This window comes from Giraffa tippelskirchi, chromosome 13 (genome assembly GCF_054371585.1).
Source record: "Giraffa tippelskirchi isolate mGirTip1 chromosome 13, T2T-mGirTip1v1.2.pri, whole genome shotgun sequence".
Taxonomy (NCBI): domain Eukaryota; kingdom Metazoa; phylum Chordata; class Mammalia; order Artiodactyla; family Giraffidae; genus Giraffa; species Giraffa tippelskirchi.
In genome coordinates, this window is record NC_137287.1 from 40,894,757 (window position 1) to 40,921,110 (window position 26,354).

The 26,354-nt window shown below is 57.6% G+C and overlaps 1 protein-coding gene and 1 long non-coding RNA gene across 4 annotated transcripts in view; one reads left to right on the top strand and one right to left on the bottom strand.

Annotated features, from left to right (window-relative positions):
* The window catches only part of LMF1 (lipase maturation factor 1), a 54,265-nt gene that overhangs the window by 20,028 nt on the left and 7,883 nt on the right, over positions 1 to 26,354 (top strand). For all 3 annotated transcript variants that reach the window (XM_081558278.1, XM_081558279.1, XM_081558277.1), the window contains exons 4-6: positions 9,651 to 9,799; positions 19,544 to 19,609; positions 21,790 to 21,957. In XM_081558278.1, the coding sequence (XP_081414404.1) occupies positions 9,651 to 9,799; positions 19,544 to 19,609; positions 21,790 to 21,957 (383 nt within the window). The remainder of the gene's footprint in view (positions 1 to 9,650; positions 9,800 to 19,543; positions 19,610 to 21,789; positions 21,958 to 26,354) is intronic.
* LOC145532717 (uncharacterized) lies at positions 9,106 to 24,471 on the bottom strand. Its single transcript, XR_014073484.1, has 3 exons — positions 24,216 to 24,471; positions 15,367 to 15,550; positions 9,106 to 12,314 (listed from the first exon to the last, which is right to left on the bottom strand). It is a non-coding gene; the product is annotated as an uncharacterized LOC145532717 (long non-coding RNA).

A 26,354-nucleotide genomic window follows, 5' to 3' on the forward strand; every position in this document is an offset into this window, starting at 1 on the left:
AAAATAAGCAGAATTCTAGAATACTGAAGAAATTCTGAATTCGAGGGCTTTTGTCTAGAATCTTCTAAATGGCCTCTTAGTTTTATTCAGCCGTGTAGATGTTGGGCCAGTGTTTCCTTTTCAGCTCACAGTATAGCTGATGATGAGTGTCGCGGTGGGCGGAAGGCTTCTGGGTGCCAGCGCCCCAGCCATCGAGGCAGGCTCGTCGGCACCCAGCTCCTAGAGGTCCGCGCTGGTCCTGCAGCCCCAGTCTGCTTGTTGACCAGCCACCCTCCCCCTGCCCCCAAGCCTGGCCCCACGAGGCTCTGCTGCAATGACCAGAGCCTGTGTGGCCCCTCCGCCCCCCACTGCCCAGTAGCCATGTGGCTCCTTTCAAAGAACTGGTTTTATTTATCAGATTTTTTAAAATGTGTTCTGGCTCATTGCATTTTACTTTTTATAGGTCGCTTCCTCCTGGGAGGAAGGAATTTAGTATTTTCTAAGATGTTGAGTTGATTAACTCATTTGTCCATTCTTCTTACCTGAAATGAAAGCATGGAGATGGGTGGTCTCCCCCCTGTGACTGGCCCCAGGCTCCTGTGGGCTGAGGCCCTGTGTCCCTGACAAGAGGCAGACACACAGTTTCATAACCTTCAGGTGTTGCTGCCTCTTTAGCTCAAGTTCTGTTTAAAGAGGGTCAAAAACTCCAAACGCTTAAGGCTTTATAGGTTATCTCTGGTTGGTCAGTTTCTGATTTTATTACACTGCAACCAGAGAGTATGGCCTGAAGATCATTCTTTTCATTATTTTTTAAGTTAGGTGTATGAACGGATTAGAAATTCAAGACGTATTACACAACTTGTAATACAAACAGCTCACCATGGTTTTCCTGTGCTCACCCCGTCCTGTTCTTGGGGTGACTCCATCTCCTCAAGGAGTTCTACCTGTCATGTTTCTGTCATGTTTCCGTCATGTTTCCATTGGGTTTACCTGGTCATGTTTCCGTTGGGTGCTTCTGCTGCGTCGCCTCTGGGCATTATCCGTGCACTTCCCACTGCTCTTTTCCCACCTCCTTAATGTTCTTCCTCTGTCTCAGGTCAGCCGTCACAGGTGTCATTAAGTTAATATTTGGTCTTTACACTGCAACTATGTAAATATTGTTGAGTGCTGAGCTGATAGTGAAGTATAATAATTTTCTATAATAACTTTTTTTGGCGGGATCCACACAGCTTGTGGGATGTCATTTCCCCATTTCTCATTTCCCTTGTTTCCCTCATTTCTCCTGCTTCCTGGGGATTGAACTCGGGCAGTGAAAGCCCAGAATCCTAACCACTGGACGGCCAGGGCACTCCGTGGCTGCTTCTTCCTTTGCTTTGTTTTTCATCTCTGATCACGCTTCATTCAGCAGCTTTTCCACACTCACAAGGACAGCGTCTCGGCCCCTCCTGACACTGTTTATTTCTTACTGAACGGGCCACGTGAGAATCTGTCAGCGCCCCTCAGTCCACAGAGGCTTCTGCTTGCGCGCTGTTACCACCTGGAACACGGACTTTCAAGGCCTTGGATTGGGGTGGTGGGCAGGTGGATGCTCTGTCCAGGCAGGTACCACTGATGGACTCGCCACCCTGTTCATCCCAGGGTCCTTGTGGTCCAGGGGCAGGTGCCTCACTGTGCTAGGGTGAGGCCAGAGGCGCAGCACGTCCCTACCGCCTTCCTCCTGGGGGGGTCCTGGAGCGCATCCTCAGGGTCGTTTTTAAGAAGCCCTTTTCTTGATCACATTTGCACACAACAGCTAAAAGCAGCTGGCAAGATGGTCCTTGTCTTTTTTTCTTCAGCATTGATCATCACCTGTCTGAGGCGAGGCCAACAGGCAGGCTTCATTCACATTGCCCCAGCGCTGCTCCCGTGCCAGGGACAAGCCTGTGTCCTGAGCCTGAAAGGCTCTGAGGAGCCAGAGAAGCCCCTGGTCTCAGTGAGCCCACCGTGGCCCAAGTCCGGAGCGCGTCCCTGGAGCGTCCCGGCTCCCACGCCCCATCGTCGGGCATGGGAGGAATACAGCGTCGGCAAGGCTGCCCTCTGCCAGCGCGGTAACAGGGAGAGACATTGTTAGGTCGGCCTAGGGCAGCAGCTGTGTGCCAGTTCCTTTTGTGAAAGCTTTGATATTTTAAAACAGCAACTTTAAACAAAGAAGGCGAGCTTTGCTGCTGTCACAATAGCAGCTCTTGTCCGGGTGGACCTGCTGAACGGAGACCAACACCAGTGCAGCTTTCCTCCCGTGAGCAGCTCCCAGTGCCTCCAGCGGGCCTGGCAGCCGTGTCCTCCACTTACCGGGGAGGGGCCACCTCCTTAACCCAGGATTCTGCACTCTTCATGGGATGCTGGCTCATCTCTGGTTCATGTCCGCTTGACACGGTTTTCCATTTGGTTCAGCCTCAACACCTGTCTTTTGAGCATTTAGAAGACAGACCAGATTCAGGGGTAAACCTGCGTGGTGTCCATGGACCCATGTGGGCCTAGGCAGGTACTGCCTCTCCCCAGGGGCTCCTCCAGCCCCGCCCTGGCCCGCACCCCCACTACCCCTGACATAGGTCTTTGGTGGGTGCCAAAACCCTCCCCACAGCGTGTCGGCCTGGTTCCCACTGGAGCGCATCTCGGCTCTGAGCCTGCATGGGGGCATGGGGGCTCAGGTCCTCGGAGCTGTCACGGGTGGCAGCGGTCAGCCCCCTGGACAGGAGCCTTACTTGGGCTCCAGGCACCTCGCTCAGAAGCTGGACTGGTGGTGCGCTTGCACATCATGGCGAGAACCCCAAGTCCTTGTGTCCTGAGTGTCCGTGGGGCAGCTGCATTTGCCATGGGGTCTCCGGAGCTCGGGGGCCTCCTCGGGCTCTGCACAAAGGCCAGGCCTTGGGGTGGACCCGGGTGGAGCGCTGGATGGAACCCCTGCAGGCAGAGCCCCCGAGCGGCGGCCCACTCAGCAGTGGGATGGGCCACAGCCCCAGCCACGCGATGCTGGGGGGCGGCTGAGACAGAGCTCCCAAGTCCACCCTCTCTAGGCAGCTCAACCTGATGAAAAGTGTCAACATGGCCTCAAAAAGATCTGATGTGGCTTCCCAGTCCATTCAGAGCCCCCAGAGCCCTCCGCCTAGCCCCTCCATGGACATTTTACTGAGCCAGCACTGGACACTGCGGCTGGACTGGAGACTAAATTGGGCTTGTCTGTTGTTTTCTCAGGACTGGGCAGGCTGGTGGCTGCCCCTTTGGAGCATTGCGTGTGCCTCCGGTGGCCTGCCCCTCGGGCTCTTGCAGCAGGATCGGAAGGTGTGGGAGGGCGCCTCACTGTGGGGGAGTCAGAGGCTCAGGTGGGGAGCTGGTTACATGTACGCTACCTCTGCTCTGGTTACTCCATGGTAGGGTTCACCACCCACAGTGCTGGTCAGTGTGCAAGGCCATGTTTATGCCATGTTAATCAGTGTGTCCTCTATTCCATCTTGCCTCTAGAAACTGTTCTGCAATCCATGACCAAGGAGTTAAGCAGATTTACCTCTGGGTGAGCAGGTCGCTTCCTGCTTCTCTTGGGTTCCAAGTTATCTTCACTGAACATTTTTGCTTTCTGTTAAGGATGAATATGTTAGTTTTAGTAAGTTAGCTTTAATAAGTGAAATCAAAGGTTGAGTGGACGTGAGCCAGTCCCGAGGTTGACCTGCTCCTGGCACCGCTGCCTGGCAGGAGGTGCTGCCCAGGCATGCCTGGATCCCACAGACAGGCCATCCTCCCTGGGGACAGTCCTTACAAGAGGGCCCTCTGGGGTGGTGTCGAGCAGGCAGGGTGGGGCTGGGACGATCTCAAGGTCTGAGCTTCCAGACGCCCAGCCACGGGCGCAGAGAGCTCCTCACCTGGCTGCTTCCTCCTCCTCCGTGCCCAAGGCTGGGGCTGGGGGCAGGGGTCATTGGGACCTCGCCAGGCACTTGGCGCTGCATCGGTGCCTGGTAAGCTCAGTACCCTTCTGCCTATGCCCTCTGTGCTGTGTCTTGGGTTCTGTCCTTTTTGACAGTGAGGAACCTCCTTTCATCTGAGGAAGAGCTGTTTGATCTCCTTCAAAAGCAGCAGCGGGACCCAGGGGTGAAAGCACAGAAGCTGGGCACTATCCTGCAGGCAGCCCTCCAGCTGTGGGTCTCCCGGACCCTCCGTGGCTGGGCCCTCCTTCCCGTGCTCCGAGTGTGCGTGTGTGGCTTTGTCCAGAGGCTTGCGTGGTGGTCTATTATTGATACATCCATGCATCTCAGGCTTTAATTTGGTGAAAAGCACCATCCAGGATGGAGGGAGTGGGTCTCTCCCTGGTCCATTACACAAGACAGTGAGGTAAGGGTTGGGCTTTCACCATAAACACTGTCGTGCATTCCCTCCCGCCCCCCACTCTGCCAGGACCGGCATTCGGGACAGCCAACACTGTGAACATTTGACTCATCTTCACTAACTGGATAGCTCTCTTCCTCTCTTTCCCCTCTGAGTGGGCCAGAATCAGCCATTTTGTCATAACACCAGTGACGACCACCACTGGAAAAGGTTGGGGTGTGCGGGTGGCAGCAGGTGCTCCGGGTGGGGCGGGGCCGGGGCTCTGGTATGGGAGCAGGCGGCCCTGGGTGGTGCACTCTGTCTCACCTGAACCCTGAAGTGGAGCAGAGCCCCCCACTACACAGAGAACACGGCATCTGCCCCGGGTCCTGCCCTCCTTCCCGCGAGTCCTTGCCAGGCTGTGCTCTGCGTGGGGGCGCTGCTCACGCCTCACTCCTGCCTCTGGCGGCACCTGCACTGCCTGAGTGGGAACATGGTCAGAGGTGTCCGTCAGCCCATGTCCGCCTCCTCACGGAAACCATCGCTCTGAAAAACACATCTCTTGCTTTGTTCTGGAAGAGGTTTTGTGTTGAGAGTTACACCTGAGTAGTTTGTTCAGACTCAGCACCACAGCCCCAGGACGTGTCCCATGAAGTGGACACAGCAGATCCGCCCTGACCTCCTCCAGCGGCATTTCAGGGCGTTGGCCCTGTGTGGCCAGCAGGCCTGGCCTGCCCAGGCCAGAGGTGGGTCAAAACTCGCCCTCGTGTCCGACAGCCCCGGTGTAGCACTGCCTGCCTCTCGGGAAGAGTCCAACACAGCTCTCTGAGATGAGCTCCAGCTAATTTTCATGCACAGGAAACAAAAGACAAAGAAACAGTAAGGCACCGTGCCCTACAGCCTGATGTATGTTAAATGTTTGGAATATATTAATCCTGAGAAATCTCTGTTGCCAAGTCTCATTTCCGGTGACAAGAAGCATTCCTGTATTTACCCCAAGCCCACAAAGCCAGCCAAGGTCATTACTGTGGATCTTGTTTTGGGCTGGCTGGTGACACCTGCGTGGACCAGAGCAGCAGGGGACACCTGGGGCTCTGAAGTCTGGTTGCCACAGCAACCAAGTATTAACCAGCGCTGTGACCAAGTGCAGCGGGAGGAGGGTCACCACGCAGGTCACTCGGGTCACTTCCTTTTCCCTGCAGCGCCCAAGGACGTCCGTGAAACAGACTGGCAATTTGCTAAACGCTTCCTAACTGGGAGCATGCAATTTAAAATTACTTTATTTCAAGCGTGAAGCCTTTAACCAGCTCTTTCAAATTCACCATCCAAGCTCTGGCTGAAATCTTCAGGGATGTGAGAAGTGACCAGGAGGCTCCTGTCCCAGGAGACCTGCCCAGTTCACACCGGCTCTGGAGGATTCCTGGGCAGATGGGGTCCTGGGGGTGGGGGGGACAGTGGACTGGAGGCCAGGCCCAGCTCTGGGCAGTGGTGGGGGGGCGAGCACGGGGGCCTCACATCAAGGTGGGCAGCATTAGTACCTCTGGGGCCTGAGGGTGGCCCAGGCTCCCCGAGGACAGGGCATCTTTGCAGACGGTTCCGTAGCTGGAGGGGCCGGCGGACCGAGGCAAGGCCCCACGCAACGTGGGGCCTGTGGGAGGGGTGTGAGGTAGACGTGAAGGGCTCCTGACCTCATGGGACAGGCTCGTGGCCGCCTGGTGCCCCATTCAGGCGGAACAGACAGACACGTGTCCCCATGATGTGCGATGGCCGGCGGGTGCTTGTAAACACCAGCGGGAGAAGTTTCCCTCAGGTTTTGTGTGGCCTCCCTTGTGCTTTTCGGAGAAGGCAATGGCACCCCACTCCAGTACTCTTGCCTGGAAAATCCCATGGACGGAGGAGCCTGGGGGGCTGCAGTCCATGGGGTCGCTAAGAGTCGGACGCGACTGAGCGACTTCACTTTCACTTTTCCCTTTCATGCACTGGAGAAGGAAATGGCAACCCACTCCAGTATTCTTGCCTGGAGAATCCCAGGGACGGCGGAGCCTGGTGGGCTGCCGTCTATAGGGTTGCACAGAGTCGGACACGACTGAAAGGACTTAGCAGCAGCAGCTTGTGCTTTTAACCTGGTCTCATTTTATATTTTGTCTCAACTGAGAAGGGAAGCGTGTTAGCCGAGTGTTGGGCAGGGTGTGCTGAATGGATGGCGGTGTTTGCAGGGACCCTTTCTGGGTGAAGGGCATGTGGAGACTCAGACAGTGTCGGGCCAGCCCACCTGCTGCTCCAGCCCCTCCGTCTCAGGCCGACCTGCAACCCCGGCTCCCTCCCTCCGCCCCCTTGAAGGAGGTGTGGGCCTCGGGACAGAGGAGCGTCCCCAGGAGTGAAACGGCCCTTCTTCAGTATCAGCGGTGGCAGACAGCTGCTCTGCCTGGGGAGGTGCCCTGGAGACCTGCAGCCACCGCCAGGAGTGCAGCCCTTAGGAGGAGGCGCCTTCTCCGTGTCCTCCTAACTGTGGAGCTAATAGGTTTCCTGCTCACCCCATGGTGGGTGCTGTCATCTGTGAAGGATCTTTGCCTGCCACACTTATTTCCTCACAGTTCCAAGGTGGTTGTGAGGCTTCAGCTGCTCTCAGAGCCCTGGGGCAGCCGTGGCCACTGAAACCTGCTTTAGGTCACCTTTCCTCCCTGTGTGTGCTGGCCATGACTCTGGGTGACTGACCACAGCACCTGGCAAGCCCCCTCCGAGCCCCCTCAGCAGTCAGCAAGCATCTCCCACAGGAGCAGCCTGGCCCACCCTGCCGCGTCTGTCCTGCAGCGTGATGCCCACCCCGTGGTGGCCGTGTGCTCTGTGACGGACCCGGGGGCCGATTTTCTGATCCTTGGTCCTCGATGTAAGAGCGTCTCCACTCTTCACAGGCCAAGGACAGGGCCGAACACCGGCACCATGTCCAGGAGCAGCTCTTTGGGGAGCAGGTGCCCCAGGTGTGGAGAGTGAGGTCGGCCGGGAGGCTGAGGGCCGCGTTCAGCACACCACGGGTCTCCCTTGGCCGCAGGTGGCCCCGGCAGACACGGGCCACGAGAGGGGAGCTCAGAGCTCCAGTCTGCCCACCTGCGGCCAATCTGGCCCACAGGTGCCTGACTGTCCGCAGCCTGCAGGGCGGGGGTGTGTCTGCACTCAAGAGCTGGAGACCACTGACAGTGGCTGGCCTGAGCCCCGGTCAGGACGGGGCTGGACGACACTGTCCCTGTCGGGCTGTCCCCTGAGACGGTGGGTAAGCGGCTCCTCGGGAAAGGGGGACCACGGAACCGCCCACACTCTCCCGTGTGCAGGGTGGGGTGCCAATCTTCAAGCTCGCAAGGACGCCTCCCACACATGCTGGGCCAGCCTGGGCTGCAACCAGGAAGCCAGCCCGGAGCCACAGAGGTGGGAGCGTGAGCCTCAGGCGGTGGGCCAAGCAGGTTCCTGGCCACTTGCTCACCGCCACCCAAAGCCGCTGGCGGGAGGTCCCCTGCTGCAGGCTGAACCTTCTGGCCCCGTGAGGGGCCTGCGCTCGGTGAGGGTGCGTGTCTGGAGGAGGGCTGTCCCTGGGGCCGCAGAGAACAGTGGGGCTCCTTGTGTGCTGTGCAGCTGCTGACCCGGCAGAGGAAGCAGAGCAGGTGGGTGCTGGCGAGCGCTGACGGCAGCAGACCTCAGCCTAGAGGGCGAGATGGGGTGCCCACGCCCTGCAGGGTGAGGCAGGCTCTGGGAGCGGGGAGCAGGCGGGAAGGCGGGTGACACGTGCTTCCCCGGGGGCAGCAGGCCCATCACCTGCTTCCTGGCACTTAGCAGCTCTCCAGGCGCTGCCGTTCATGCATCGCTTTGATGGGTGTCACTCAAGCAGCACATTAAAATTCTGTGTGTCGCGTCTGTGCAGAGCAAGGTGACAGGGAAGGCAGGCCAGGCTCTGGGGATCCCCTCCGCCCACCCACATGGGGCCTGCGAGCTGCAGGGGGCCTCCAGGGAGGCGTGAAGCGGGCCCCTCACAGGTGGGCATGCGCTGCTCCGGCCTTGCCCTCTCCGGGGCCTGCCCGCTCGCAGGGCCGAGTGGCCTGTGAGGGCCCTTCCCAGAGTGAAGTCAGCCCAGAGCCATGTTACTGCCGCTCCATGTTCTGCTGCCATAAACCACAAGCTATAAAATGCCCCCATGGCACTGGGAAGGAGTCTAGACTTAACGATCACAACCTCTCAGGACAACACCAGAGACGCTGTCAAGAAAGGAAGAGTCCGCTTCTTCCTGTTGAGACAGGAAGGGGGTTTGAAGCGTGTTGAGAAGCATAGGTCATCCATGCATGTCCACGAGGAGGACAAGACCTGGACCCGAAGCGGGTGGCTCTGGTGTGCGGAACCTCATGGTTCTACACAAGGAAGGCCCTTCCTGCTTTCTTGGCTGCAGCGCCTGGGGGAGCCAGCAGGTCTCCCTCTCCCCTTGGCCAGGTCACCCTGGGCTCCGCTTCCCTCTCCTGATCACCGAGCCCCCTCGAGGCTCCGGGGCCCATCTTGCTCAGCTCTCTCCTAAGGGCACACCTCCCCAGCACCATCCAGGCTTCTTCTGCTTCTGGAATCACTTCCAGACGACGTGGGGTGCACGCTGCTCTCCCCAGAGCCCGCAGCCCAGAAGGCTCGGCCGAGGTGGGTGGGGCCGCCTCCCAACGCCCGCACCACTGCTTCCAGGTGCTGCTTTGCAGCAAACTCGCCCGCTTCTTCCCAAGAGGAGAACTGAGTTTCAGAAATCCACAAAGTGAATGAGAGTCAGTGGGATTTCTACCTCCATATTTTACTAGGAAAAATTTCAAGCTGCCGAGTTTCAAGCACTTGTGCAGGGAAAACCCACAAACCCACCAGCTCCACCTGCCCTGGCTGGTGCTTTACTCATAGGCTTCGCCCTATCTGTGCGTTTCTCCTCTGAACAGTGGGTGCGTCTCAGAGCAAGCAGCACAGACACCCAGCCCTGAAGGTTGGGGTTCAGAATTCATTCAGGTTTGTCTGGGTTTTGAGGACGACGTTTACAAACACTGAGCACTCGGGAGCGCTGCCCACACCCGCGTCCCTCACGCAGGCTCTCGGCAGGAAGAGTGGCTGTGCCCCCACCTGGCGGGGCTGGGCTGAGCCACATGGGGTCTGGACCTGCGCCCCCCCCACACACCGGGCAGCCGTGATCGCGGTCTGCTCTGCGCTCAGCACCTCACGTCAGGCACCTGCCCCTCGCACCCGTGGCTTCCCCAGGAAAGGCCGCCCCACCTGGGCCGCGGGCTCTGCCTCGGTTGCTCCGGGAAGCTGCTGCTCACGCGCTCTCTGTTCCTCAGGATGGGAGTCCCAGCTCCTGGAGACAGGCTTCCTGGGGATCTTCCTGTGCCCTCTCTGGATGCTGTCTCCGCTGCCCAGGGGCACCCCCACATCTCGGGTCGTCGTGTGGGGCTTCCGGTGGCTGATTTTCAGAATCATGCTTGGAGCGGTGAGTACAACCTTGATCCGTTATGTCCGGGGGGGGGGGGGGGACGTGCCCTCCTGCCACTTCCCTGAGGTCCATGGGCCTGTTTCTGAGCCCGTGACTCCCCCGAGGCCCGGGGGACAAACGACACTCAGGGAGGCCCCCGTCACCCCTGCTCCCAGCCCTCCTAGGGTGTGCGGAGTGTCCAGTCCCACCCAGGGAGGCCTCCCGTCTCGCCTCCCATCTCTCCTCCCGACCTGCCCGTGTGGCCAGTGTTGCTCCTGAAAGCCGGGTGCTCAGCGTCCCCTTCCTGCTGCCCGCTCCTGTGCGGCTCCAGGACCAGGCTCCTGCCCTCCACACGGATGGCAAAAGAGCACGTCTCTGTTTTAGCCACAGCTGTGAGCTTCCAGAAGCTTAAAACAGGAGTGAGGGGCTCACCAGGCAGAGGCTGTGTGGCTTTGTGCACGGTCCCTCCCCCCTCTGCCCTGCTTGTTCCGCTCGAGTCACACTGTCCAGACAGGCTGGCATCTGTCCACTCTAAGCTCTTCCTCGTGGGCGACCACGTGCCTGCGGGGAGTGGGGCCTGTGCGGCGGGCGCGTCCCTGACCCCACGGCCCTGCCGGCTCCCTCAGAGCCGCAGTTCTCCAGGTGTCAGCAGCCAGTGTGACTCAGCGGGACTCCATGCCTCTCCTCATCAGTGTTCCGTTTACTCGAGGGCGTCTTACATCAGAAGGGCCGCGTCCCTGCAGCGCAGTGTCCTCCACGCCCTCTGTGCCCGACACCCTCATTCCTGCCGGCCACAGCCAGCGCTGGTCCTCCAGCCGAACGATGTGCCCCCAGGACGTGGCGCCATGCTCACAGCTCCACACAACCGCCCCACCCCTGACACCACGTGCTGGGGATGAGCTCCGTGGGGTGGGGGGTCAGGGGGTAGCACGGGTTCCTGACCCAATCAGGTAGGAGCGGCTGCGACACTGGGAAACCCTGTGTCACGTGACTGTGTGTCCAGACTCCATGGTAAGTGCAGTGCTTCCCTCATTTACACTTAACTGGAGAGGTGGGCGTGGCTCACCAGTCCCTCTGATGAAACAAGAAACCGCTAGTTGTGCTGTCTGTCTTAGCGGTTCCTTGTCCACCTAGGGCTCGACTCTGGCTTCTCTCTCAGCTGGCTTTAAAAAGAGTGAAAACATACGCAGTGTTTCAAAGGCCTGTGTCAGGACCTCCTAGAATGGCAGCCTCGTCTGTGGCACTGAAGCCAAGGGCCAGGGTGGAGCCCCGCCAAGCGGGTGCAGAGCCTGGGGTGGCAGAGCTGTCGGGCTCTGTGAGCTGAGCACAGCTCACTGCTGAGCAAACTCCCACAACGCCTCAGAGGCGGTGAGTCATTAGCATGTTGTAAAGCACCTTTTATGGCATTTGGATTGACAGCACCAGCTGGATAAAAATTATCAGGTGCACTAAAAGGTATAATTACCTGATTCCATCTGTACATTGGATATTATTCGCCGTCCTTTGTAGGAAAGCAGAGCGACAGGGCTGGCTTGATGCAGAGGAGGGGCAGCGGCAGGGGTCTGTCTGTGGGAGCTAGGCAGACCCGGTGCCTTACGCTCTCGGGACCAGCCTGGCAGGTCGTCCCGGACGATATCGGTCTCTGCCAGCATCTTGAGGATCCATGTCACACCATGTGTGACGGCTGAGGAGCCATCAGCCAGGACGTCCGTAGGAGGCTGCTGAGAGCCGGGCGGGGCTGAAGCAGCAGGGACACGTGTGCAGGGTCTCCGTGCTGTCTTTACAGCTTTCTTGAAGTCTAAGGTTTTCTTCAAAATACAACATTAAAGAGAAGCAGCACGAGCGGCTTCGTGCGTGGGCAGTGGGCACTTAGAGGACACAGAGGTGGGTGTCCAGCACTGAAACCAGAGGGTCAGCGTGGCTGAATCCTTGTATAAACTGAGTCATTAAATGCACAGAAAGCCCCAGACCACTCCACCAACGAGTTCTGTCAAATATTTAAGGAAGACTCAATACAAACCCACACACACTCATTCAGAGAACACGAGCGGGAACCCTTCACAGCACACTCCTGAGGACAATGGACAATGACGTTTCAGACAGGGAGGTTCCTCCAGGACACAGCAGACACACTCAGGGACAGCCAGCAGGGGGTCCAGAGCACACAGAGGCTCAGGTCCACAGGGTCCCAGATGCAAGGCTGCTGGGACGTGAATTCAGTGCAGCTCAGGCGCTCAGTCGTGTCCGACTCTTTGCGACCCCATGGACTGCAGCACGCCAGGCCTCCCTGTCCATCACCAACTCCCGGAGTTTACTCAAACCCATGTCCATTGAGTCAGTGATGCCATCCAACCATCTCATCCTCTGTCGTCCCCTTCTACCCCCGCCTTCAACCTTTCCCAGCATCAGGGTCTTTTCAAATGAATCAGTTCTTCCCATCAGGTGGCTAAAGTATTGGAGTTTCAGCTTCAGCATCAGTCCTTCCAATGAATATTCAGGACTGATTTCCTGTAGGATGGACTGGCTGGATCTCCTTGCAGTCCAAGGTAATTCACCACGTTGCCAGATGTAAGGAAGAAAGAGATTAGACAACATATTCGTCTCATTCGATATAGAAAACGCATTAGACAGTGTTAAACACTTATTCACAATTAACAAAAAAGTTCTTAGCAAACTGGAAATAGATGGAAATGTCTTAAGCCTGATGAAAGATAACTATACAAACTGCCTACAGCTGACATCAGACTAAATGATGAAAGACTGAATGTTTTTTCCTGTAAGCTTGGAAACAGGGCAGTGCTGGCCACTCTCCTCACGGCTACTCAGCAGTGTGCTGAAGATCTTAGCTTGCCTTTAAAGAAAGAAAAAGTGATGAAAGCCCTGAGGACTGGAAGGAGGAAGTGAAATCATCTGTGTTCATCCCACACATGGCCAATCACACGGTCTGCACAACTAGGGAGTGAAGCTGACCCGTGTGCCGGTCTCAGACGGTGTTTCCACCTGCTACCAAAAACTGTCAGAAAACAAAGTTACAGATATACCCAACAACCACAAAATACTTAGGAAGTGTTCACAGAAGTGTGACACTTGGGCCCTGAAAACCCCCAGATGGTGCTTAGAGGAGCCCTGGGCAAGTAGGTCTTCCTTGTTCGTGGCCAGCAGTCAGCTGTCCCCTTACTGGTCGACAGATTTCATGCAGCCCCAACATAATCCTAGAAGAGTTTTCTTTTTCAAAATTGGTGAACTGATTGTTCAGTGAGCATGGAAATGCCCAGGACCGAGTCTTGAGTGGGAGTAAAGCTGTCGGCTTCATGCTGCTTGTGGGTCCCAGACGCTCCAGGGACCATGGCCCTCAAGGTGCCAGGGAGGCACTAGCGAGGCTGCAGCAGCGGGCAGGTCAGTGCGTGCGGATGGCACCACACTTGACGTCAGCGTCAAGTGACATTTGGACAAGGCAGCGAGTCAGGTCGGCTAAGACAGAAAGGAGCTTCCACAAGAGGTGCTTGCTAGGTGTCCACCGGGTGCATGAACCCCTGCCCCAACCACACCTCCCAGGACTGGCAGTTTGAGGTGGACAAACACGTAAAACCAAGACCCCCCTTGCAGATAATGTAGAACATTCGCAGTCCTGGGAGAGGCAGAGACTGCTCACAGCACAGAAACCAGTAACCATAAAGAAAAAACATGGGTGAACTGGACAATTAAAATCTTGAGTTCTTCAGAAGACACCACTGAGAAATGGCAAGCCACAGGCTGGGGGCGCACTCACCGCAGCTGGCAGCGCCTCCACATAGAGCCCGTGAAGGACGCAGCCCCCCACCAACGACGGGTCACTCTGGAGAGGGAGAGGCCTGGGCAGGCGTGAGCAAAGGCAGGTGTGCACACAGCTGTCCCAGCACTGGGCGCCTGTCAGCCCCACAGAGCAGAGCCCCACACACCCCAGGGCTGGGCTTTCCTGGGCGGAGCAGCAGGTGGCGCCACGTCCTTCAAGGCCTTGAGAGACCGACCAGCAGCCCCACCAGGTGCTGCCGCTTCCCGCCCGTCTCCCAAGCAGAGTGCAGGCCTGGCCTGTGCGTCGCAAGTTCTCATCTTGTTTTTCGTTTCCGCAGACGTGGAGGTGACATGACAGCCCCAAACTGTCCCCACAGCAGCCAGGGGGCAGAGGCGTCACCACACGTGGGCGCCGTGGGCCCTCGTCTGTAGGAGCCTGCCTTGGGGCGGGGGCTGCCTCGCAGAGATGTCCAGGGCCCACGAGGATGGCAGCAGCCAGAAGACGCAGTGTCGCCAGAGCAAGGGTCGCAGGAGCCTGTCTGCTGCTGGACATCGGGGGTGGGGGGCAGGTGTGGCTGAGGGCCTGTTGGCCGGCACCGTACTATCTAGGTGGTCAGCGTGGCTTTTCTTTTCCTGCGTGTTCTCTCTACAGTTCTTCCAATCTCTTTTACTACCTTTCCCCAGGTACCACATTGTTTTTATTATTGCTTCACATTTTATCTCACTAAGCAATATCGCTGCTAAAGTCGGCAGTTTTCACCGAGAGTTGCATCTTTGCTATGGCCGGAGCAGGTTGTCTTTTGTTGTTGTTTTGTTTTTGGGGTTTTTGGCCATGCCACACAGCTTGCAGGATCTTAGTTCCCTGACCAAGGACTGAACCGGGGCCCAGCAGTGAGAGCACCGAGCAGTAACCACGAGACAGCAGAGAAGCCCCTGATGCAGGCGGTTTTTACGTGAAGTAAATGGAGGGGTCGCAGCATGAAAGGAGGCCTCGGAGAGTCAGGGCAGGAAGACAAGCCTCCAGGCCCCCCAGGGGCAGCACAAGGATGCACTTGTCTGTCTATACCAGGCAACCCGTGTGCCTGCAGGCTACAGAGGGTGGCCTGGGCCTGGTTACTGCCCACCTGTGCCGCCCACAGCTCCAGGCTCACACCTGCACACACACCCTGGGATCCCTACGCTCTTTGTGTGCAGACCACACCTGTCTGGTTAGCACATAAAAGCTGCATCTAAAGTGGAGAAAGAGATGCCCCCAGGACCCACTGTTGTGAGGCCAGGATGCAGCGGGGCCAGCCTGATTGCAGGCCCCAGGAGTAACACTTTCTTCAGTGTTACTTAAGTGTTTCTTCAGATAAAGGCAGTTTTGGCTGAGACTCTGCCATAAAGTCACATGGACTATCGTGAATGTTTTGGGCCAATAAATTTGACAACACAGATGAAATGGACAAATTCCTTGACAAATGTAGCTCACCAAAACTGAGACAGAAGGAAACAGTAAATCGAAAGGGCTTCCTATCTGGTAAATAAATTGGATTTGTAACAAAATGTAAAAAACCATTCCAGAAAGAAAGTGTAGGCGCAGATGGCTTCAGCAGTGACATCAAACATCTAAAGAGGAAGTAACAGCAGTCCTACACACACCCTGGAGAACAGCTGAGGCGGGGCCACTCCCCAGGTCCTTTCACATGACCAGCAGAACCCGAGGAGGCCAGCGCAGAAGGAAAACAGACCAGCATCCCTCACGAGCAGAGACATGGGGACTCTGAGCAAAGCACTGGCAGATGGAGCCCAGCCACAAGAGAGGCATGGCTTACCTCAGAAACGCAGTTCACCACAGCGGCAGAGTGAAGCTGGAGAGCTGCTTGTCCGCCTCTGCACAGGGCTCACGAGGCACGCAGGCACGGTCGACCCAGGTGGGGACCCCTCGCTGGCGACGAGTGATTACAGACAGGCCTGGGGCCTCTTTCTGGGGCTGCTCTCCAACACTGTGTTGAAGTCCTAGTGCAATAAGACAGGAAAAAGAAAGAAAGGCATAAAGATTCCAAAAGAAGTGAAACATTCACAGACGTGATTATACAAAACCCAGGGAATCTTAAAAAGCAGCTACCAAAGTGAATACATTAATTTAGCAAGGTTGCAGGATACAGTCAATGTGAAAAATGAATGGTCCATCATATACTATAAAGAAGTCATTTGAAAATAAAATTCTGAAAATGCTATGGGCCATTGCTTGAAAACTCCAATGCCTCATAATAAAACCGATTAAGGGTGTAGAAGACATGCATTAAAACTGCAAAACATTGCTGATATAAATGTAAAAGACCTACATAAACAAACAGGTGTCCCCTACTCACGGGGCAGAAGACTCAGGATTGTCAAGATGTCTTTTTCACCTGGATATATATATAAATTCAGGGTAATTTCTATCAAAAAAGTCCAGTGGGCTTTTTTGAGGGAAAGAGACATGTCGATTCTAAAATTCACATAACGAGAATCTTGAAAAAAACAAAGTTGGAGGACTCACACTTCCTGATTCTTAAGGTTAATTTAAAGCTGAAGTACGATGTTGACCTAAACTAGAAAAATAGATCCGTGGAAGAGAGAAGAGTCCGAAGAGAGACCCATCTCTGCTGTCAGCTGACATTGAGCCAAGGTACCAAGTCAGGTCAAGGGGAAAGGAAAGTCAATTTTGCAAACAGTGCCGAAATCACTGGGTGTTTGTGTAGAAGGAGAAAATGAGCTTTGAGTGCCATTTCAGCAAAGAAGAGCGGATGCTCAGTAGGAAGAACCTCCTTTCCAGGAGTCAATCCCCGCAGTAAAATCTTATTAATGTAATAAAAGAAACACGAGGATGCAACACGCCCCTCCCCACAAGAACAAATCAAGTAGGCATTGTGGCCACTTCCTTGCAGAGCCTGCAGTCTGTCACCCCAGCTCCTGGGAGGCATCCTGGGGCCCTGAAGAGCACTGTCCAAAGGCTCTGACCTCTGCCCAGCTGTGCCCCCTCACGGCAGCACCCCCTCCTCGTCTCTGACCAGCCACAGCAGGACAGTGGTACCTGGACCTGCAGTGGTGGGGGGCCCTGGACCGTCCCCTCCACCTGCTCCACAGTTCTGGCAGGTGTGTCCCTGGCAGAGGTCATCGGGGTGGTTTTCACAGGCTTTCATGGTTTGGGGAGAGGGCTTGATGAGCCCCCCACCAGCAGCATCCACGGTTTCCCTCTCTCCCTTCACATTCGGCCCAGAGGGTCCCCCATGGCCAATGTGGTGCCCCCCGCTTGCGTGTGTATATGTGTGCTGTCTTGGTGAACTCAGAGGGCAGGTTTCTGTCTGCTCCCACCTGGGAATCTGAAAGCAGACACCACCCTGTCCTGGAGAGAAGGGGCCCATGCTGGCCCTGGGTTGGCTGGGACCCCTTCAGATGTAGACTCTTCAGTCCTGAGACCCCGAGCAAGCCCATGTGCACTCAGGTGAGGTCTGAGCACTGAGCCGTGATCCTCAGACACTGCGTCATCAGGAGTCAGGACACGGGGCTCCCCCACCTCTCGCAGAGCACGTGGGGTCCCGTGGGTCAGCTCTGCAGCCAGAGAAGACGCAGGGTGCTGCTGGATTCAATCAGAACTGAGGCACCCCGGCCCGGCTTGCCCATGGCTGTGGACACATCCCCGACCAGCAGGCCTGCTCCAAGGAGAGCCAGCCCCCTTCCCGCACCTGCAGGTGGGCTGTGTCCACTTGTGGGAGGAGCAGGCAGAGAGCTGCTGCCTGTACTTACAGGTGAACGGCGGGGTTCCTGGAGCAGAGACTCTGAGGGGAGAACGGGGTGCAGGGCATGTGCAACACTGGGGTGCTGACAGGGGAGCTGGTGCTGGCTCAGGACCCGAGGCCGTCACCCCTCCCCCTGCCACAGGCCTGGGGGCCCCCCACCCAGTTAGGTGTGGGGGGACTGATGTAGCATCAAGAAAGTGATACTCTTTCTGTGGCCAAAGGCCTTCTTTCTCCCATTTCCAAGAGGGACATTTCAGAAGCGAGTTTTGGGACCTGTGAGCTTCAGTCCCTCTGTGTCCCCTGGGCACTGCCGCCCACCTGCTGCCCATGAGGTGAGGCCTGGGCCCCCTCAGCCGCCCCAGCATGTTCCAGGGTCCTGGCACTTGCCCTTTCCCCAAGGAGAGCAGGGGCTGTGTGGACAGCTGCAGGTCACTTGGTGTCTTACTGGCCTGTCTGTGCCATTTTTTTGGAATTAATTTTGGGTTGAAAAAGGCTCAAAGAAGGCTTTGTTCCTTTGACACTTACTCTGGAAGAAAAAAAAAAAAATCCGTGGAAAATCTGACATCTGCATTGTAGAGAGAAATCAATAGATGGGAGGAATATAATTATCCTCTGCTCCCAGAAGAACGTTTCAGATTTTTAAGTGTCTCATATCAGCTTAGAATTTGAATGACATTTTAATTATTTTGTTTTTTTCTTCTCTGCCTGGCGTGAATCTCCAAAAGAGTGCCACTCTCGGGTTCCGGGGAATGTAGGGAGCAGAGCCACACTCATGGGGAGTGTCGTGTGAACGGGCACGTTGTCCTCAGGAGTCAGCGGGGCATCCGGCCAACAGGATGCTGGGGTCTGCAGCGCTGCTTCTGTGCAGATGCAGCCAATTCTGGAGCGTCCATGCTGGAAGCTGTCTCCTCAGCGTGTCCGTGATCTCAGCAAACCCCATTTCCAGAGCCTCGACCCTGCCCCTCAGAGTGACCTGTCTCGAGAGTCTGCAGACGTGGCAAGCAGGTCCTCGGGCGTGGCTCCACGTGTATTGCAGGGTGCCCACGCCCCTGGAATGGGGTGTGGGACAGCCACCAGTGAGGATGGCTCCCATGACAGTTGGGTATTGCAGCCTCCAGGGGACATACACGTGAACTTGTCGCTGGGCCACACGGTGGACTCACACCTGGCCTGCAAGCTAGGCCAGGACATGGCCACTTGGCCTCACTGTGGAAGCCACTGGTGTGGCTGCCGCAGGGCTCCACTGTTTCTTGTGTCTGTTCCGGGGGTGCCACAGCATCCCTGCCTCCCACCGGGGCCCAGGCCAGGAGCTGGCTGTGCCCTTGGCCCATCCTGCGGGCTCCACGCTCCCAGCCAGGCCGGAGTGGGGCACATCTCGTCTCCTGGGCAGGCATCCTGCCTTGCTGGCCACGTGGCCGCCACAGGCCGGGCAACTCACACTGTCCACACCCAGCTCAGAGCCCTCGACTGTCCCAGAGTCCTGCCCGTGCAGGCTGCTGTCTTTGTGACGCGGTTCTCACCTTCCAGTGCAGCTGTCCCATGAGACAGACATCAGGGCTGAAACTCTGCGTCAAGCAACAGCCTCACTCCTGCCAGGGGACAGATGGCTTCTGACCACGTGGGGGTCGGGTGGAGCTGTGATTCCCAAGGGCAGATGTGTGGCAAGCACAGGGGCTGACTGCCCTCCCGGCCACTGCAAAGCAGCATGCTGGTCACTGCCTGGTGGGGAGACCACGGGGCTGCCAGGAAGCTCGCCCACAGGAGCCCCTCTCTGCAGCTGGTTGCCCGGTGGACTGGGCAGCATAGGGGTCCCTGGGCCCGGGATCTCCCGCGTGCTGTGCCCTGAGAGCCGGGGTCTCCTGCGTGCTGTGTTTCCCGTCATGTCAGCAGTGGGTGGATACTCTCTCCAAGGCCCAGTGGGACATCGTCCCTCCCCTGTCTTCCTTGGCATTTCTAAGTCAGGCTGTGTTCTTGTGCTTTATGAATTTGCCTTTTCTAAAGCCTCAAGGTTGTATTACTGTGATGATGCTCAGAGTCTAAAATCTGGGTTTTAAAGAAACACAGGAGGAACTGACGTTGTAAAAAGGAAAGTGTTTCTTTTTCCTGCATTTGCTGTTATTCCTGAGACACTGAATGTTCCCTCTGGGAATACAGCTCACCGTTTCCCTTCTGCGTCACCCCTGCATGTCTGTCCAGGGGTGGCTCATGGCCCTCTCCATCCTTGCAGGGCCTGATCAAGATCCGAGGGGACCGGTGCTGGCGGGACCTCACCTGCATGGACTTCCACTACGAGGTGAGCAGGGCAGCCAGGGGTAGGTGGGGGCACGGGCACCAGCTGAGCCCACCATCCCTTCAGGATGGGTCCTCTGACTCCCTGCTGCTGCTGACCACGCTCGGGCCCATGCTGGGGCATTTCTGTGATTCACCTGAGGGCATCTGGCCTCAGAACAACCTTCTCCTCAGTGGCGTCGGCTCAGCCCCATTTGCCTGAGCTCCTCAAACCAGCCCTGTCATTCTCACCCGGTCTGGGCACCACCTGTCAGGCGGGATGTCTTCCTTCCCCGGGGCGGCTTCGGCCGGCTCCCTCCAAGGGGGTAGGGGGTGGGGTGGTCCCAGAGTCGGGGTCCCAGCACCCAGATGGGGGGCTAGAGGCAGGAGTGGGAGTCCCAGGCCCTGGCTGCTCTCGTCACAAGGACATCATCAGCAATAAGCAGAAGAGTGTTATGGCCACTGTGCTCCTACGAGACCCACACAAGGTCGTCCCAGCTCAGTGTTAGGAGGCACAGAAAACCACCCGAGGAGGAAGGGGCTGGAAGAAGGGGGACGTCTGGGAAGCTGGGCTTCCCAGGCTCCTTTACTGTTCTTGTAACTTCTCTGTGGGCTTCCCTGGTGGCTCAGCAGTAAAGAATCCGCCTGCCAATGCAAGAGACACGGGTTTAATCCCTGGGTTGGGAAGATCCCCTGGAAGAGGAAATGGCAACCCACTCTAGTATTCTTGCCTGGGAAATCCCATGGACAGTGGAGCCTGGCAGGCCATAGTCCACGGGGTCACAGAGTCGGATATGACTGAGCAACTAAACAACTACTTCTCTGTAAGTTGGAAATCGTGTCCAAATGAGAAGCAAGCAGGAAGACACTCTCCCAGGGGGGCTGGTGGCCCTTCCCCGGGGCGTCGCACCTGGAGCCCCCGCCTCCCTGTGTCCAGCGGGACACCACACCCTCCAGGGCACCCAGGCCGGCGCACTCTGACCTGCATCTCCGTGTGCCCACCACATGCCAGGTGCCTCAGCGCCCACAGCTAATCCGTGAGGAATCACACCCATGGCGGGGAGGGAGAGGGTCAGGCCACAGCCACACCCAGGGCTGGGGTGCAAGGGCCGCATGGTGGGCAGCTGTAGGAGAGCGCTTCCTTTCGCTGGGCTCTAAGCCGTGTCCAGGGGAGTCACCTCACGTCATCAAACATCTGAGTTTCAAAACGGGAGCCGTGTCGGCACCACCTCGAGCACCGTTTATCTTTGGCCCAGCCCTTCCCTCTGCAATGCGGGAGACCTGGGTTCAATCCCTGGGTTGGGAAGATCCCCTAGAGAAGGGAAAGGCTACCCACTCCAGTATTCTGACCTAGAGAATTCCATGGACTGTCCATGTGGTTGCAAAGTCGGACACAACTGAGTGACTTTCACTCACTCACTTCCCTCTGATGGCGGATGGCAGCTGTGCTGTCTGTTTGCGTGCACCTGTGGGCCGTGCATGTGCAAAGGACAAGGACCCCAGAGGGGGAGTGCACAGCAGATCCCAGCACCCTTCTTGGACCAGCTCTTCACAGACACGGAGAGGCGCACTCCGAGTCAGGGTGGGGCTGTAGGGCCACGGGGTCTGGGGCCACGGAAGCCTGGTGTCCCGCCCAGCACTGTGCCCTTCACAGACAGCTGGATGTCCACACCCGCCGCCCCAGCCCCACACGGCATCGGCACAGCTGGCCCCTCTGCGGACGGCTGCGTGTGCGGGGAGGACAGGGCCTGTCAGCTGGGCCCTGGGCGCCGGCGCCACGGCTGAGTCAACACACGGGCCTTGGGGACCAGCCACGCCCGCCCACCCCTCACACATGTGGAGGCCATTTCCAGGGACACACACGTGGGGCCGGAACCCTGCGCCCCCAGCCTGATATCCTCTGAGAGGAACTCCACGTGTGAGCTCCTGCCTCCTCCCTGCACCCTGTCCCTTTGCAAGGGGCTCGCCCAAGTGGCTCAGCACTGTGACCACAGGTGCCCCCTCCCACCTCTGAGCGCCTGGTCACCAGGAAGTCTAGGAGCGCCAACTTGGCCGTGTGAGCTGCTGGAGGGGTGCCTCTCCGGCCAGGGCAGCCCCGGAGCCCCCTTGGCCTCCTGGGCCGCCAGTGGGTGCATGGGGTAGGGGGCGGAGGGCTGGTCCCCTGGGGGCCTCCAACCGCACCTCAGGGCCACCCCCTGCCCACAGACACAACCAGTGCCCAACCCCGTGGCCTACTTCCTGCACCGCTCCCCATGGTGGTTCCACCGCTTCGAGACCCTCAGCAACCACTTCCTGGAGCTGGTGGTGCCCTTCTTCGTCTTTCTCGGACGGCGGATGTGCATCGTCCACGGGGCCCTGCAGATCCTGTTCCAGGTGAGCCACGCCCGCGCCCACGGAGAACCTGAGCTCCCACATCCTGTCTGCCGCTCTTGTGGGAGTGGTCCCGCAGAGCCCCTGTCGCCCCGCGGACCATGCCCTCATCTTCTTGCTTCTCAGCGTGGGGGCCGTGTGCCAAGCTGCCCCAGGCCGCAGGCTCCGTGGTACCAGCTGGGGGGAAGACCCACACCAGGAGGGAGCCCGTGGCTTGGTTGGTTGTTTACTGTAGCTGCTTCTACCAAGTTCTTGTTTCTTGTTTACTAGAAGCTTTGTGTTTTTTGTTTTGGGTATTTTTAGTCATGAGTGGGTGAAGTTTAGCAAAAATGCAACCACCTTCCTAGGATGAATCAAACCCGGTCGTGCTGTGTATATGCCAACACGTTCCTGGGTACACTTGCTACCGTTTTGTCTGGTTTTTTGCACTGTCAGTGAGGTTCATCGTGGTTTTCTGTCCACACTGGCCTTTCTGGTTCTGCTCCAGGTCTTGCTCTCACCCTCGCAGACAAGACGGAATCGTTGCTCTGACATCCCCACACAGCCCAGGCGGGGGATGGTGGGCGGAGCGGGGTCTTTGTGGCCACTGACAACCTTTCGTGCCTGCCAAACGTGAAGGGTCTCTGTTTTCTGTAGGTTTTTTAAATGGCAAACATTTTCCTTGGAATTTGTCCATTTCACCTGCTTTCAGACGTCCTGGTCGAGAAATAAGCTGCAGTAGTCTCCTATTTTGCAGTCTGGATTTGTGTCCTTTCCTTGGAAGTTGTCACTCATGATGCTCAGAGCAGATTCTTTTCCAACCAGCCTCATGCTCTTTCAATGAAAAATTCCTGTACCTCAGCAGGTGCATTTATTTCCATAGCTTTGTTTTCTCTTTGCCCTTGTTTAGCTCTCTTCTGAGGTTTTTCTCATCCCATTATTTTCCCTCTCCTAATTAGCAGGTATACTGTTTCTTTCAGGCGAGCACATGCTGAATCCCTGTCCTTGCCACCATGATGGGCCTGTGGCTTCGATGTGCCATCATGGTCTCCCCTACCCACCTGCTTTTGCTGCCAGTATTTTAAGCTCTATTTTGCTTTTAATCAATCAACTTTTTAAGAACAATTTTAGATTTACAGAAAAATTGAGCCAAGAGTACAGAGGATACCCTTACAGACTGGCGTCTCTACTTAGTGATGTGCAGCTGAGGTTGCTTGTGTCTTTCTGTGGGTGGAGAGCTCATCTCTCATTGCTGACTGATATTTCACTGGCTGGATGCACTGCAGCTTATTCTGGACTTGGCTGTAGGGCAAAACCCTGGCTGGCCGGTGACCCTTACTCCCAACAGCCTCTGAGGAGGGACACCTCCAGGAGCCCAGGGGTGCTCCTCCACGTCCCTGCTGTGCACACACTTCAGCTCAGGCAGAGGCTCAAGCACCCTTGAGGTCCAGCAGCATGGACACAGCCTCACGCTGGATAGTCTTCCACTGGCACAGGATGCCCAACTGCTGGCTCCCCCTTCCTCTGCTGATGGAGAACGTGGGTCCTGCTCCAGAGGCAACTCAGAGGACCCACCTGGCGCACAGCCTCCGCGGGAACCCGGGGCTGCTCAGGCTGTGTGGTCTCCAGGGTGAATGCGGATCCCTCTGAGGCTGCAGGGGCGTTTAGTGAGTTGCTGCTTCAGCTGCTTTCACCAGCCTGGGACCACTGGAACCCTCTCAGGGCTGTAAACGTGGCAGGGACCCTCCTGGCATCCCTCGGGCTTCACCTACTAGTTTCTCTGCAGAAATCTGAGCCCAGCTCTGGCAAGTGGTAAGGAAAAGCAAATGGCCACATCACAAAAAAAATAATTGAAGGAAGTTTGGGTTACTGGTGCAGGTGGAAGGGTTCAGCTACTTGAAAATAGGATTTGGGAAGGTATTTATGTTGACATTTGACCCAGCAGCCTCAAAATGCCTTTGTTCCCAGTGCACGTGATGTGAGTCTCATGGCATTTTAGGATGAGGACCCTCTAACTGGACTGGCCTGGCGGAGTGTGTCCTGAGCCAGGGCACTGGCACCTCCACCATGGGGGCCATGCAAACTTGGGGGGCTCAGGGGTAGGTGGCTCCCAGGCCACATGCCTGGGTCTCCACCCAGCTCTGGGTCTGCTGCCCGGGTGGACAATGGTAGACAGTGGTGGCACAGGGACACTGGGCAGAGAAGAGCCAGAGCTGGACTTTGAAAGGTCATGCCAACTTGTGGCCCTGGACATCACTCTCAAAGGCCAGCCATGCACTCACCTTCTGTCCCTCAAGGCCCTGGGAGCCTTGGTCCAGGCACGTCCCAGTGTCATCTTCCCCTACCCATGTGGTGCCCAGGGCTGCAGCTCTTCTCTGAGGCCTAGTCTGTCGCCCTCCCAGGGCCAGGGCTCAGCTGTCCAGAGCAGAGAGGGCGAATGGCCCCTGGCTCTGCAAGGCCGCCTCCTGGGGTGCACGGCCCTCCGCAGGCGTGGCACGGGGTGCTGTGGGTTCGCATGTTGCTCTCATCTCCGCACCCGAGACCCTGAGGGCCCCTGGCTCTGTTTGTTTCCGTTTGCTCCCGGGGGAGGGCTGAGGATGCGAGCACTCGCACCTCCTCCCACGCTCAGTTTGCACAGCTGTTCCGGAAGGTTCTGCGAGTTCTCCAGAGACGGCCTGCTGTCTACTTGGGAAGGCACACCACCCCCACCTCAGACCCCCATGGTATGCCAAGGAGAGACCCTGCAGGGCCAGTGGTCAGCTTTTGCTATGGGCTCAGCTGGACCTCCTATCCCGACATGGACCAGGCACTCACCAGGCCTGTGGCTCCTGGTCCACGCAAAGACACATCTCACATCCCAGACTCCTGTCCCGACCTCCCACCACGTCCTGCTTTTTCTAACCTCCATGACATCAGCCACAGACCAGGGGACATCGCTGTGGGGACATCACTACAGCTTCAGGCACAGAGCACTGCCCCCACCAGCCTGAGTGACCTCCCCACAGCTGGAGTAACAGTGTAACTGCCTGAGGCTTCTGGCCACAGAATGTCACCTACAAGCACCCCTCCCCTTTCTTGAGGGGCGTCTCCTAGGCCCAAGGTCGCACCTCATAGCTCATCTTCCCACTGGCCCCCGGCACAGGGTCATGGCCAGCGTGTGCTGGACAAGGGTGCCACGACAGCCTCCGGAGCCCTTGGGGCTCCTGCTGCCATATTAGAAACAGGCCTCCATCCCCAAACTGCTCTGGTGAGCCTCATTCTCTGGGTCAGGCCCCCCAGCTGGGCACACAGTGGAGTGACAGGGGAGGGGTGTCTCTGGGCCCAGGGGACCCACCGAGGCAAGACTGGGGTGGGAAAGCTAGGCATTGCTCAGAGGTCACTAGGGCCACACACTGGAACTGCAGGGCCTCAGGAACCTGCCCGGCCAGAGTGTTCTTGGTTGTGGCCTGTGGACCAGCATCCGGGGCCTTGCCTCGCCCCCCAACCAGAGCTGTTCCTGCTGCATCCAGACAGTCAGGGCCACTCAGGTGGCTGTGCCAAGTAGGGAGCGTCCTCATCTCCTGGGCTCCAAAGCTGGAGAGCCTGGGCCAGCGGCCAGAGGACTGCGCCCAGGGCAGGCTAGCTAGACACTGGCTGTCATGGGGGCAGCTTGTGGCCCTGGCCCTCCTGCAGCTGTTGGGAGAAAGGACCGCCCTGGTGCTGGCCCCACACCACTCCTGCACCTGAGTCTGCAGCCGGGACACTGAGGTTACTGGGCAGAAGGCTGAGGCCAAAAGCAAAGCCTCCTCAGGACACAGAACTCAAAGCCCCACCCACCAAGGCCAAGGTACCAAGTGGATGCATCGCCCCAGACCTCAGAAGGCTGCCCTCGGCTGTGCCGTGTCCTCGCTCACGTGGCCCCAGGCCTGTGGCCCCCGCAGCTCTGGCTAGGAGCACCAGGGCTGCAAGGCAATGGCCTCTCTCCAGGGCTCACACTGGCAGGGCAAGGGGAAGGGCTATTTCCAATTCTCCTTTTCAAAGATGGAGAAGCCCCCCCTTAGAAAACACAGGGCCTGAGCTGACTCCAGGGGTCCCAGCCCCACCTGTGCTGAGCCGCCCGACCCCTCCCTGGGGTGCTTCCTTGGCCCCCAACGGCCCCAGTCAGACCAGCCACCATGCTTGCCATGAGCGGGTGGGAGAGACTGTGGTCCACCAGGGGTGGCCTGGCATCTGTCTCCCAGGAGGGCTTGGGTTACAGCCAGCGAGATGATGGGGTCCCAGACCAAAGCCAGGGGAGGCATGCGCAGCGTCATGGCTGTGGGAGCCGCGCCAGCTAAAGCCTTGCATCCATGCCTCGGGCTGTGGTCCTCATGGGTCCAGAGGCGCCCAGAGCCCCTCTGATGGCTCTCGTTCCGAATGGAAAATAACTGGCTTGGAACAGA